The following is a 12,998-nucleotide window of genomic DNA, read 5'->3' as shown; positions in this document are numbered from 1 at the left end:
CACCAAAAGGCAAATGTCAGGGTGGGGGGCAACGATGGCAAGTCTCTCCCCCGGCCTCCTGGACAGTACCAATGGCTGGGGCAGGTTTTGCTGCCCGTCCCACTGGTTGGCTGCTGTGAGAAATGGATGGTGAAATCAAAAGGCCATTGGGCTAATCCGTCAGACTCTTCTTTCCGTTCTGAGGTTCTTAACCTTTAAACTGGGCCCTTAGTGCCTATTCTGGCTACTGGGTGCTCTCTGGGGTCCCAAGCAGAGAGTCGTTCCCCACCCCCAGCCTTGCGCCCTGTAATTGGGGAGTCTGCACTTGGCTTTTCTCTGCGACAGCGTTCCCAAACCGGTGCCCTCCGGGTGTTTTGGCTGCAGAGAGACGAGGCAGAAGGACTCACCTGCATGGCATGCATGTTATGTTGCTGACAGACAGATCTATTGGCCAAGTTGGCAGCAGCTTCCTCCTGCTTCCTTTTCCCGCGGGGGCAGGTGAACTGGCAGCCCTGCAAACAAGCCCCAGCGCTGCCTCACCTTAGGCACAGCAGGTTGGGGCTCGTGAGTCGGGTTCTTCCTGTTGCTTGACGTACCTTGCAGGTATCGAACAGGAGAGCACCCCTGTTCCTTTGTCCTCCGATTGCCTTACCTAGCACAGGGCTAAAGCTCTCTCAAGCAGCCCAGGAGACCACAGAGATTTTTTATTTGGGGGGGGAGATGATTTTAAAAATTTCCTTTGATAATGTCTATAATCCAGAATGCAGCAGCAAGACTGGTGACCGGGAGCAAGACTGGTGTCATGAATGGGGTCACTGTGCTCCTGAAGGACAAGGTGTGCAGCCTGGGAGTCATTTTGGACTCACAGCTGTCCATGGAGGTGCAGGTCAATTCTGTGTCCAGGGCAGCTGTCTACCAACTCCACCTGGTACGCAGGCTGAGACCCTACCTGCCCACGGGTTGCCTCGCCAGAGTGGTGCATGCTCTAGTTATCTCTCGCTTGGACTGCTGCAATGCAGGGAACCCGGGAACCAGGCAGAGGGCCTTCTTGGTAGTGGCACCTGCCCTGTGGAACTCCCTTCCACCAGATGTCAAGGAAATAAACAGCTACCTGACTTTTAGAAGACATCTGAAGGCAGCCATGTTTAGGGAAGTTTTTAATGTTTGATCTTTTATCGTGTTTTAATGTTCTGTTGGAAGCCGCCCAGAGTGGCTGGGGAAACCCATCCAGATGGGCTGGGTATAAATCATCATCATCATCATCATCAAACTGAGAGAACAGTTGTAGCAACAGATGGAAGTTAAAAGATGAAAAGCAGAAGTATAAAATAGGCACGTAGAATTAGGGATATGGGTCAAAATAGTGAAATCTGAGTAAAGAATATTATTTTTACCTGATTATCAACTCTAGTTCCAGATATAGTGCCAGGCTTGTGATGAAGGCTGTTTGGAAAATTATGGTTCCATTGTATATGGAATTGAAGGATGGAGATTAATATTCTATCTCCAGAGAGATGAACTCTGAATAACGTTTCAGGGCTTTATTAAGGCACATTTTGGAAATATATTCAGTGCACACAAGTCAATATAGTTCCTCAAAAAACATAAATATAAGACATATTCCAGTGGTGCTCAGGTAAAACACCTCCTCTCCCATATGAGGATGATTAAATTTGTATCCTGCCCTCCATCTGTAGATATCAGGGCTGTTCACAACATAAAAACACAAGATAAAAAAAACCACATAGGTGGAGGTGATATCCCTGCCAATGTTTGGGTGTGCTGGTGGTCAGTTGCTCCCTCTGGACTCTGGCCAAAGTCAATCAGAACAAGATTTGGACCGTTCTCTAACTACACAATGTGCCATCGTAGCCCCTTTTCTTGGGGGAAAGAGAGGGTCTCGTCCCCCCAAAATGAAGGAACCCTGATCCCCTCTGTTCCAGGCCACATGTCCTTTCCCCAGTCCCATCACTTTTGAGTTTGGGCTGTGCTTATCTGGGGGGTTATTTGCCAAAGTGCTCATCCTTCGCAAGAAACGTAATACAGTACGATCACAGGGTTCGCTTGCAAGATTGCTTATATCCAAACCCTGGGGGGTGGGGAGAGAGAGAATCCCAAACTATCACAGACCACGTGCCCAGAAAGCAATGTGGAGAGCTTAAAAGCTATTTTGCGCCGGGCGACCCAAGCAGAACTGGCGCAAAAGAGCTTTTAAGCTCTCCTCCTTGCTTGGGGGGCAAGGCTTGCTCCGCGTGTCGGCTCTGGGATGTTTGTGCAAGATTCCTCACCATAAAAAATGGGATGTCCCAGTTGTTCTGGTCTCCTTATGCTCAAGGGCCTCTCTTCCAGGAGTGACGTATGCCCAGCTGGGGAAAGAAGTGATCCTGACGTGCGCTGGAGCGAGTCCCGGGTAGGTGTCTCCAAGCAGTCGTGGTCCCTTCCAGAGGGATCCTGCAAGACCTCTGAGTGCGGGAGGGGAGGCAAGAGCCACCTTGGGACGGGCCAGGGTGATTTTCTGGGCCCCTTGACATGGGAACAGAGGGCATGTTTGCAGACAAGACGTCGCTGCCTCTCATTCATCCTCACTTCGGCTTTCTGGCTTTCAGCTCCTCAGTGGAATGGCGGTGGAACGGAGGCCCCATCCTCCCAGAAGACTCGGTGGTGCAGGCCGGACAGCTTCTCCTGTTCCACCCCCAGCTCTCCTCCGAAGGGGTCTACAGCTGCCACGACACCAGCGGGGTCCTCCTCAGCTCCACTGTGCTCCGTCTCGGACGTAAGTTTGGGGTCGGCTGCACCAGAGGCGGAGCGCGGTGGGTGCAGTGGGTGCTGTGCACCCCGGGTGCTATCCTTGAAGGGGGGGGTTGACAAAATCCTGGCTGGGCCCGATTGTGGCCACACCAGATCGTGCACCCCGGCCTGTCCGCCGTGGCGGAGCGCACCCCCCCCCCAGCCAGGTGCAATTGCCCAGCCCCCTGGGGAGAGAACGGGAAAGAGGCAGGCGAGCAAAAACGGAGGGGGGGGAATGGGTGCCACACACCCCGTCCCATCCCTCCGTATGGGAAGTTCCCCAAGTGCCAGAGAGGCTTCCTCCGCCGCTGGGATGCACAGATTCGTGGCAAGGTAGGGAAATTCTTGGGAATGAGGGCAGAGCGGTTAAGAACATAGGAAGTCCCATCGAACCCAGAATTGTCTCCACCAGCCAGAGTTTCAGGCAGAGTGTTTCTCCCAGCTTGAGAGATGCTGAGGATTGAACCTGTCGTAATATTCTGGAAGAAACTTGAAAATGGTCTTGAAGAAGTTGCTAGGCAATGGAGAATTTCCCCAGCAACAGGTGCCTTTATTAGGGCATGTGACCAACTATGTTGCTTTATTTGCTTTTATTTATTTACTAATGATCAGCGTGGGACACGGGTGGCGCTGTGGGTTAAACCACAGAGCCTAGGACTTGCTGATCAGAAGGTCGGCGGTTTGAATCCCCACGACGGGGTGAGCTCCCGTTGCTCGGTCCCTGCTCCTGCCAACCTAGCAGTTCGAAAGCACGTCAAAGTGCAAGTAGATAAATAGGTACCACTCCGGCGGGAAGGTAAACGGCGTTTCCGTGCGCTGCTTCGCTGGTTCGCCAGAAGCATCTTAGTCATGCTGGCCACACAACCCGGAAGCTGTATGCCGGCTCCCTCAGCCAATAAAGCGAGATGAGCGCTGCAACCCCAGAGCCACGACTGGACCTAATGGTCAGGGGTCCCTTTACCTAATGACCAACGTAAAGTTTTGTAAATACAGTGGACACTTGGGTTGCGAACGTGCTCCGTGCGGGATGCACATTCGCAACCCGCAACACCACGTCTGTGCATGTGCAGGTTGTGCTTCTGCACATGCGCAAAGCGCAATTTAGCACTTCTGCGCCTGCGTGAACCCCGAAACCTGGAAGTAACCCGTTTCGGTACTTCTGGGTTTCGGCGGGTCCGTAACCTGAAAAAACGCAATCTGAAGCGTCTGTAACCCGAGATATGACTGTAATAAAGACTCTGAGAAACAGAACCAAATGGTGTTTATTCCTGTAACGGGAATTTCACTAAGAGATAGCTAGAATGCTGATGCTGTAAAGAAGTAAAAGATGCAGGAAAACCTTTCTGTAAAAGGAACTCTGCTTCGGAAAGAAATGGCAACCCAAAACTAGATGCTCACGCACCAACAGAACCTTGAACGTTCTGCATACAATGAGCTGTGGCCCTTCCCCGATTGCTGGGCCTGGCCTTGAGCTTTTGCCAGGAGCAAAGGGCTGGCCTGGGATGCTAGCGCTGGGCAGCTGGGCCTCCCCTGAACTTAGGTAGGAAGTGGGAGCCATTGGAGGAAGGCCAGACATGCTCCCTGCCCTGGTTGCGCCCTTACTCCAAGCCGCACCTTGCTTCTCCCACAGGCCTGCCGGGGAAGCCCTCCATCTTGTGCACGGCATCAAACTACGAGGACCTTTCCTGCTTCTGGGCTTCCACCGTCGAGACCTTCCTGCCCACCAGGTACATCACTTCCTACAGGTAAGGCCGTGCACCTCTGGGTCTGCGGAAGGGGTTGGGGGCTTGCGTACCTGCGCCACAACTAAGAACACACCTCCAGCTGGTGTGCAGCATGCAGATTAGTTTGTGTGTTCATAAAATCACGGAATTGTATGGTTGGAAGGGATCCCTGAGGGCCATCTAGCCCAGCCCCCTTAGCCCAGTCACAGATAAGACTCCCTGACAGATGCCCCCCCCACTCCACTTAAAACCTTCCTACGCAGGAAAGGCCACCACCTTCCAAGGGAGTCTGATAACAATGCTTATCGTCAGGAACGTCTTCCTAACGGTTAGTCGGAATCTCATTTTGTGTCATTTGAGTCCATTGGTTCGGGTTCTACCCTCTGGAGCAACAGAAAACATGCTGGCCTTCTTGGAAGATGGCTCTCAGGGTCCCCAAGGAGATGGCTTCAGGCACCAGGCCCGCCAGCAGACGAAGTTGTCTGCAAACATAACATGAAGGCCCTGCTGTGTAGGAATCCCTTACAGAGCCAGGAGACAGTCAGGTTGTGCATGTCAGGAGTTCAGCCTATACTCAAGGAGGACCCTGTCAGAGACACATCCCCGACTGGCATGTTCCCTCCCTCCTGGTCGATCATTCGGGAGCTTCAAAAGCTTTCTTCTGCCCGAACATCACAGCGACCGATGCCAACAGACACTGGCACACTTAGGGATCCGCAGAGTTTGCGCAGCATGCGTGTGACAGACCTCAGCAACTCAGCATTTTGGCTAATCTACTTTATTTGCATATAAACACACACGGAGCACTGCAACATGGCTCCCTCTCTCTCTAGCATCAGACAGCAAAGAGAAAAAGAACAAAGGACAATAGTAACACAAACACCGTAACACAAACATCCTGCCTCCGTCACTTCCCATCCTGTGGAGTCAAAACATACACCGTCATGTGAAAGACAACAATCCCATGAGTGCAGTCATGGAGCAGGAATTCTAACATTGCATCCACAGCAGTGACCAGAGGAGGAATGACCGCTGGGAGGATCGCCGAGAGAAGAAACGCCCTGGTGCATCTGAAACAGCACAACCAGACGCCTTCCTCTGCCTCAGCTGCAACAAAACATGTCTCTCCCTTATTGGTCTCTACAGCCACTGCAGGTGCTATAACTCCCCAGCAGCTGGTCTTCACCTCCAAAGACACACTTCTTCCTCATCTCCTGAGACAGTGGGATGCCAACAGTATCCTCATGTCCTCTCTTGGTCCTCTCTTCTTCAGCCCAAACATCCCCAACTTCCAGAAGTATTCCTCCTAAGTCTTTGTTTCCAGACCCTTCATTTTCAAGGTCTGCCTCCTCTGTGATGGTAACGCTGATCAAAGGAATGTCCAGGCCAGGGCAGCTCTCTTCCCACACTTGGACCCATTTCTCAGTTATTGCAGGCAGAGTAGAGGGATCGGGTGGGAGATAAAGGTTAGGGTGGGGCGGTAGAATTCTGGCTGGCTTTCCTCCCTCTCCTTGCATTCTGACTTTACATTCTCCTGCCCTTGCAAATGCTGCGTTCTTTTCCAAACCTTGCTGGCTGGCTGGCTGGGAGGCCCTTCCCCCAAAAACACACCACGCGGCTTTCCATTGCTTTGTCCAAATCGATACTCACCAAGAAGAAGAAAGATTTGTGTCTTTCCAGACGAAGGGGAAAGTGCTGCCTGGACGGAAAGGGAGACGGGGGCCCCTGATGTCTCCACCCGACATTCCAGAAGGGTGGAGTAACCGAGAGGACGCTTCCAGGCCCACCAAGTCCACCGCAGGGCGGGAGGGGGGAAGGGGGGCTGAAGCCCCTCTGGCACCTTTCCGACACAGTTAGCCAAGCCGTAAAGAACCCAAAGTCACAGTCCCTCCCTATTAAAAAAGTGAGGGGTAGCTCCCAGTCGTGATGTATAGAAGTGAGAGCTGGACCATCAAGAAGGCAGATCGCCGAAGAATTGATGCTTTTGAATTATGGTGCTGGAGGAGACTCTTGAGAGTCCCATGGACTGCAAGAAGATCAAACCTCTCCATTCTGGAGGAAATCAGCCCTGAGTGCTCACTGGAAGGACAGATCCTGAAGCTGAGGCTCCAAGACTTTGGCCACCTCATGAGAAGAGAAGACTCCCTGGAAAAGACCCTGATGCTGGGAAAGATGGAGGGCACAAGGAGAAGGGGACGACAGAGGATGAGATGGTGGGACAGTGTTCTCCAAGCTACCAGCATGAGGGAGGCAGTGGAAGACAGGAGTGCCTGGCATGCTCTGGTCCATGGGGTCATGAAGAGGCGGACACGACTAAATGACTAAACAACATCAACAACAGCTCCATGGTCCCAGCAGGAAGATCTCTTGTGGCGTTCTTCAAGAAGGGAGCGCCTGGCTGGTGTTGACTCCTTCCCCCCCCCCAAAAAAAATTATTCATTTTATAACACAACTAAACAACACAAGCAGAAAAACAAACAATACAAGCGAGTTCTTGTCTTATCCTTATTTTTTCAAAACATTGTTAAGTGAGCTTCCCCAAGTCCCCCCATCTGATTTTCATTTTACCTCATCTTTAGCAGTTAACATATACAGTTTTAACCATTTTTTTATCACACTTACTTTTACCATAAAAATCTTCACATTTTATCACTTACAAATAATACTATTTTAAAAAACACTATCTTCTACTTCTAACCCTACAGCCTATATCCACTTCCAAAGCTATTCTAAGATTTAAATATTAACATATTTTTCAAATATTCTTTATTTATTTTTTTAAAAAATAATTTTTATTAACCAGCCAATCACATCAAATCAAATCACATCACATAAATTCCGAATTACAAAGCCGAATTTTAAATTTTGTTGAGGGAACCCATATTTCAAGATCCGAAGGGGGATTCTGATCATCTTCTTGCTACTGCGTTAATGTCCAAATCAGTCCAAACAAAGTTCATAATTCTATCCAGACTTATCTTGCTGTTTCCACATCACATCTTGTTTGTATATTTTCTCTTTTTTCTTTATGATCTCTTCTGATAGTCTCCTTAAGCCGATAAACACCAATAATAATCCTGTGTGAGTTTTTCCGTTCTTCCAGTCCTCAAATCGAGATGGTTTCCATATATCATCGCCTTGATGGATAACAGCACTCTTTCCATCATTAATTACAGAACTGTCATTCTTAAGTCCCACTGTGAAGTTTCATCCACAGTATAAAAACAGCTCTATCTCTCTATTTCTCCTCTCAGACTTAAGTCCTCCGACAGAACTTCCCAATATGGCGACGGTATTTTTAACTGTGTCATTCCAAAGCCCTTATACATTCCACGCTCTTCTTAAAACATGCTCTGGTTCAAAAGTTTATCTCCACACAGCCTTAAATCCACAGCTTAAGTCCTTAAAACAACATTTCTGACTTGTGGGTGGGGGGGATTCTTGTTTAATCACATAAAGGAAAGAAAGGGAAGTTTTTCCCCTCCCCCATCAGTCCCTTTGCCATACCGAGTCTTGGCGTATCTTCTCATGATCTATACTTGTTCCTCCGACTCGTCTTGTTTTATCAGAGATCTCTTCTGTTAGCAGTCTTTACTCCCCCCTTCTTCCTTGAAATATGTGCATTAGCTTCATCCAAATTATTTCTTTTGAAGTTCTTGCAGCTAGTGGCGCGGATCAGAAACAGTGTCCAGGAGTGCCGAAATCCCACAGGAGGGCATTGTGCCTAGTGCCCCCATCCCCACAAATTCGGGGGTGGTATAGGGCACAGCAGGCAAGGGCAGTCCCCCACCATAATCCAGGGGAGGTAGGGAGGCTATTTACTCCCATCACAGCCTCCAGTTTACCTCGTGTGAGTCGGAGAGATGTTATTGTCAGCCATCTTCTGATGCGCCCCTAGTGGTCCCCCATTTTTCAAATATTCTTTAGACTTCTTCCACCGTCTCTTCTCTCTGGTCTCGGAGTCTCCCAGTCAGTTTGGCAAGTTCCATATAGTCCATCATCTTTGTCTGCCATTCTGGGGTTGACTCCTGGCCCAGACAGCCTGTAGGAAGAAGGAAGCAAGCTAACCCCCCCCTTCCCTTCAAGGCACAGGAGAAGCCCCCCACTCACTCGCTGCTCCTGAGAGTCAGAAGTGGGAGGTGGTAGTTGGAAAGTAGTTTGGGATTGAGGATCTATCTATCTTAGGGTTACCAGACGTCCCTGTTTCCCGGGGACAGTCCCCAGATTTGTGAATAAGTCCCTGGAGAAATTCCATCCCAGGAATGTCCCCGGATTTCATCTAATGTCCCCGGGAAACGATACGATACCATAATCTTTATTGTCATTGTCCCATACAGAACAATGAAATTGAAAAAAATCTACATCAGACCAACAAGCCTGCTATCCCAGCCTAGGTGGCCCCCTAAAAACTCTGATACCCCATAATTAAATACAATATACTTCCATTGAGACTACCTTACACTGCTTTTAAAACCAAAATCGCAAAAACCAACAGCCTGGAGCAGTTGGCTCTGGCTGGCTTCAGAAACTGCTCGGAAGTCCCCATGTGATGGTGGTGCAGGGGCTCAAAGATGTAGCTTCCGGGCTCCCTCCACCTTCCCTGACCCCAGCTACCAAGCTGGGAAGGAGGCTTCACGCTGCCTACTGGAGCAACCCTGATCCCAACTCCTACTTGCGTGCAAGCAGGAGCGGAGCAGGGATCTCTCAGTTAGGCAACGGGAAGCCTCCCTTCCCAGCTGAGGGATCCCCACCCCCTCCCACTTGCACACAAGTAGGAATGGGATTGGGGCTGCTCCAATGGGAAGGGAGGCACCGCGCTGCCTGAGAGATCCCTGTTCCCTCCTGCTTGCACACAAGTAGGAGTTGGGATGGGGCTGCTCCAAAAGGCAGTGTGAAGCCTCTCTTCCCAGCCAAGGGATCCCTGCCCCCTCCTGCTTGTATGCAAGTAGGAATGGGATTGGGGCTGCTCTGATGGGAAGGGAGGCATCACTCTGCCTGAGCCTCTCTGTCGCTACCGCTCTCGGCCCTCCTTCTCTGCCTTGCATGCCTGACCCACCGCGCACCACTTCCCCACCACCACCACAGAAGAACCAACTACTCAGGGGCTGCCCAGGTTCATGGAGAAAGGAGACAGAAGCCTCGGAGGAAGGGGAAATGTGGCGGTTGAGGTCAAGGTAGCGGCTGCCCCTCTGCCACCGCCATCACTGCAGGATCATCGTCCAAAACGCGTCGTATTTAATGAATGAATGAATGAATGAATGAATGAATGAATGAATGAATTAAAGTGTCCCCGGATTCATTGAAAAAAATCTGGTAACCTCTATCATCTATCTATCTATCTATCTATCTATCTATCTATCTATCTATCATCTATCAATCATCTATCATCTATCATCTATCTATCTATATCTATCTATCTATCTATCTATCTATCTATCTATCTATCTATATCTATTTATCTATCTATCTATCTAGGGGGGTGGGGTTTCATTTCCCTCGCAGTAACAGGGCAACATCTTTTACTTGATCCTATGCTAGCCCAGCTGTCAGTGTAAAACGTTAACAATCCACATGTCACGATAAACCGCAGGTCTTCTTTCTTATGACAGCAGTGAGACAAATCCTGTCTTTTTCTGCATAAAAGGTGAGGATTTCTTATTAGAAAATGACGTGGAAAATTTGGGGTCGTCTTATACATGGAGAGTGCAGAGGGTGGACTGGCGACTGGTTGCTGCCGCAAGCAGGTGATTGTCATCAGCGAAAGGGCGGGTGATTGGTGATTGCGGCAATTGTTGATAGGCTGGCGCTGTGGCAATTGGGGTGCGATTGACGGCTGCTGGCGGTGATCGGGCAGTCAATTGGTGGCTTCGGCGGCACTCGTTATTGTCAACGATGGTCAGGCGGGTGAGTGATTTTAGGCAACCCCCCCACCCCCAAAAAAGCTCAAAAATCATGGGCAATCCTCCCCCCAAAAAACTCAACAACTCTGGGCGATCTCAATTTGTAGTCCCCCAAAATAGGGGGAATCGTATACACAGGGGCGTGTTATACACGGAAAAATACGATCATTGCTTCCAGTTGGGAGGCGGGCAGCCCCCCCCCCCACCTTCAAAACCTGGACCCAACAAGTGTGGAATATAGCACTTAAGAGGTGCTTAAACTCCCCATCAGAGGATGGTAAGAGGAAGAACAAAGAAAGGTTGGCTTGATCCATATGTTCTCAATTTACTTCATTTATTACCAACAATACTGTAATTTAGCAGCCATTATGGAGAAATTATCTTAATGATTTAGATTGAAGTGTGCCCTGTGGATGTGAGCTTAATCTGTAATGTAAAAAAAATTCTGAGCTTGCTTTGATGCCCACAAGACTGTTGTAAGATGATACTTTATGGTTTAGTAATTGTTTTTAAAATTTTCGTTATGAGGAAGTCCGTTCCAATGTCAAGCGGCTCTTGCCATCAGAAAGTTATTCCCGAAGTTGAGATGGAATTTCCTTTCTTGTGACTCCATTACATGAAAGGCAATTCCAACTTAGCATTGGGACCGCCACTAAAAAGACCCTGTCATTGGTCAACGCCAGCTGTGCTCCACCAGCAGGACTTCCCCATTTTATTTTATTTTATTTTTATAAATTTTATTTCAGTTTTCAAAAAATTACAAATACGCACCTTACCATCACATACTTCCAATACAAATACATATTAGTCTTCCCTCCCCAACCCTTTTGTGGTTTCTTATCTTATTTAAATATTTAACACTACATTTTCCACTTTATTCCATTTTAAAGTTATTCTACAATTAATCTTGATAATACTTTTAATTGCTTGATTTGAGTTGACCTTACTAATGCCCTTACTTGCATGCCATGATTTTTCAAATATTCCACAAATGTTCCCCACTCTTTAATAAAAATAATAATTCCTCTTGGTTTCTTACCACGCCCATTTATTTTGCCATTTTTGCATAATCCATCAATTTAATCTCTTGATTGGAACAGCATCTCCTTCCACCTTGGGGCAAATACCATTCTGGCTGTGGAATACAAATTCTGGTTCCCCGAAAATGAGGTCTTGCAGGCACCCCAGGCCACCTGATTGCCAGGGAAATTGCTTTTTAAATGTGCAGGGCAAGGAAATGATTCGCCTGACAGTCATTGCGATGCTAGGGGATTGACAGGTGCTCACCTGCCAAACTTGGCTGGTGGGGGAGGTGAACATCTGGCTTCCCAGCCAAATCGGTTCCCCGCTTCGACTAGAGGGGATTTTGCCTCCCCTGTGCCGTGCATCCACCTCTGCCATAGAGCACACCTGGAGTTTAGAAGGAATGTGGGCAACCTTTTGTGGTGTTGGGCAAGCCGGGCATTGACATGCTAGCCCAGTGGTACCCAAAGAGGGCTATAGCAGCCCCTCAAGGGCAGCGGAACTACCTAGAAGGGGGCTAAGAGGCAGAGTACACTGAACTTTGGAACTCGCTTTCTCAAGAAGTCCCTGGATGGCTTTAAAAGAGGATTAGACAGATGTCCCAGTTTTAATCTCTTTTAGCATTTTAACTTCTTGTTATGATTTAAACCAGGGTTCTTCGTTTTCTTGTTTTGTCTTTTTGTGATATGTTTTGACGTTGTTGTTTTTGGAATTGAGTGGTGTATAAATGTTATGAATGAACAAAATGAATGAAGGAATAATAGGTATCTGCTCTTGACTCTGAAAGGAGGCTGCCTCCTTCTGGCCAAGCCTTGGCATTACACTGAAGCAGCCGGCCAGGGTGCAGTGCCCTTCTTTGCAGGACGGAATGGGCCCTGGTGTGGGTGCTGGCCGGCCGCAGGGCACGTGCCCTCCCATATGCTCAGCAGGAGCACGGCCAAGGTGGCCTAGGAGGTGACATCAGGAGCTGTGAGCCGAAAACCCCCAGGATCAAACCTCCCACCAACACAAGCTCACCAACCAAGTGCTGTTTTTCATCTCTCTCTCCCTATCCCTATCCTTCTTCCTCCCTCATTGCCACTGTTCTCCAATATGGAGATGAGAATAATAGCTCCTCTCAGGAACTCCCTGCCCATTGAGATGGGGAAGCTATTTAACCCCTTCTAAACTCTCCAAAATGTACAAAACTGTCCCTAATATATGTTGGAGATGCGGAGAATCAGGTGGAACAATGCTCCACATGTGGTGGGTTTGTAAAAAGTTCAAAACCTTCTGGAATGACACACACACACAGTTTCAAATAATGTTAAATCCATCCTTCCAATCCCCAAAACCAGAATCCTTTTTATTGGGTATTACGGTTCAAAAGCACATCAAAGTGCAAGTAGATCAATAGGTACCGCTCTGGTGGAAAGGTATGCGCCGTTTCCGTGCGCTGCTCTGGTTCGCCAGAAGCGGCTTAGTCCCGCTGGCCACATGACCCAAAAGCTGTACACCAGCTCCCTCGGCCAGTAAAGCGAGATGAGCGCTGCAACCCCAGAGTCGGCCACGACTGGACCTAATGGTCAGGGGTCCCTTTACCTTT

General features: G+C 48.9%; 1 protein-coding gene across 4 annotated transcripts in view; it reads left to right on the top strand.

Annotated features, from left to right (window-relative positions):
• IL11RA (interleukin 11 receptor subunit alpha) overlaps positions 1-12,998 on the top strand; it is a 147,056-nt gene that overhangs the window by 117,427 nt on the left and 16,631 nt on the right. For all 4 annotated transcript variants that reach the window (XM_082242129.1, XM_082242126.1, XM_082242128.1 and 1 more), the window contains 3 exons: positions 2,329-2,389; positions 2,586-2,752; positions 4,397-4,511. In XM_082242129.1, the coding sequence (XP_082098255.1) occupies positions 2,329-2,389; positions 2,586-2,752; positions 4,397-4,511 (343 nt within the window). The remainder of the gene's footprint in view (positions 1-2,328; positions 2,390-2,585; positions 2,753-4,396; positions 4,512-12,998) is intronic.

This window comes from Podarcis vaucheri, assembly GCF_965113315.1.
Source record: "Podarcis vaucheri genome assembly, chromosome: 11".
NCBI classification, from domain to species: Eukaryota; Metazoa; Chordata; class Lepidosauria; order Squamata; family Lacertidae; genus Podarcis; species Podarcis vaucheri.
This window is presented reverse-complemented; position numbering and strand designations above follow the sequence as displayed.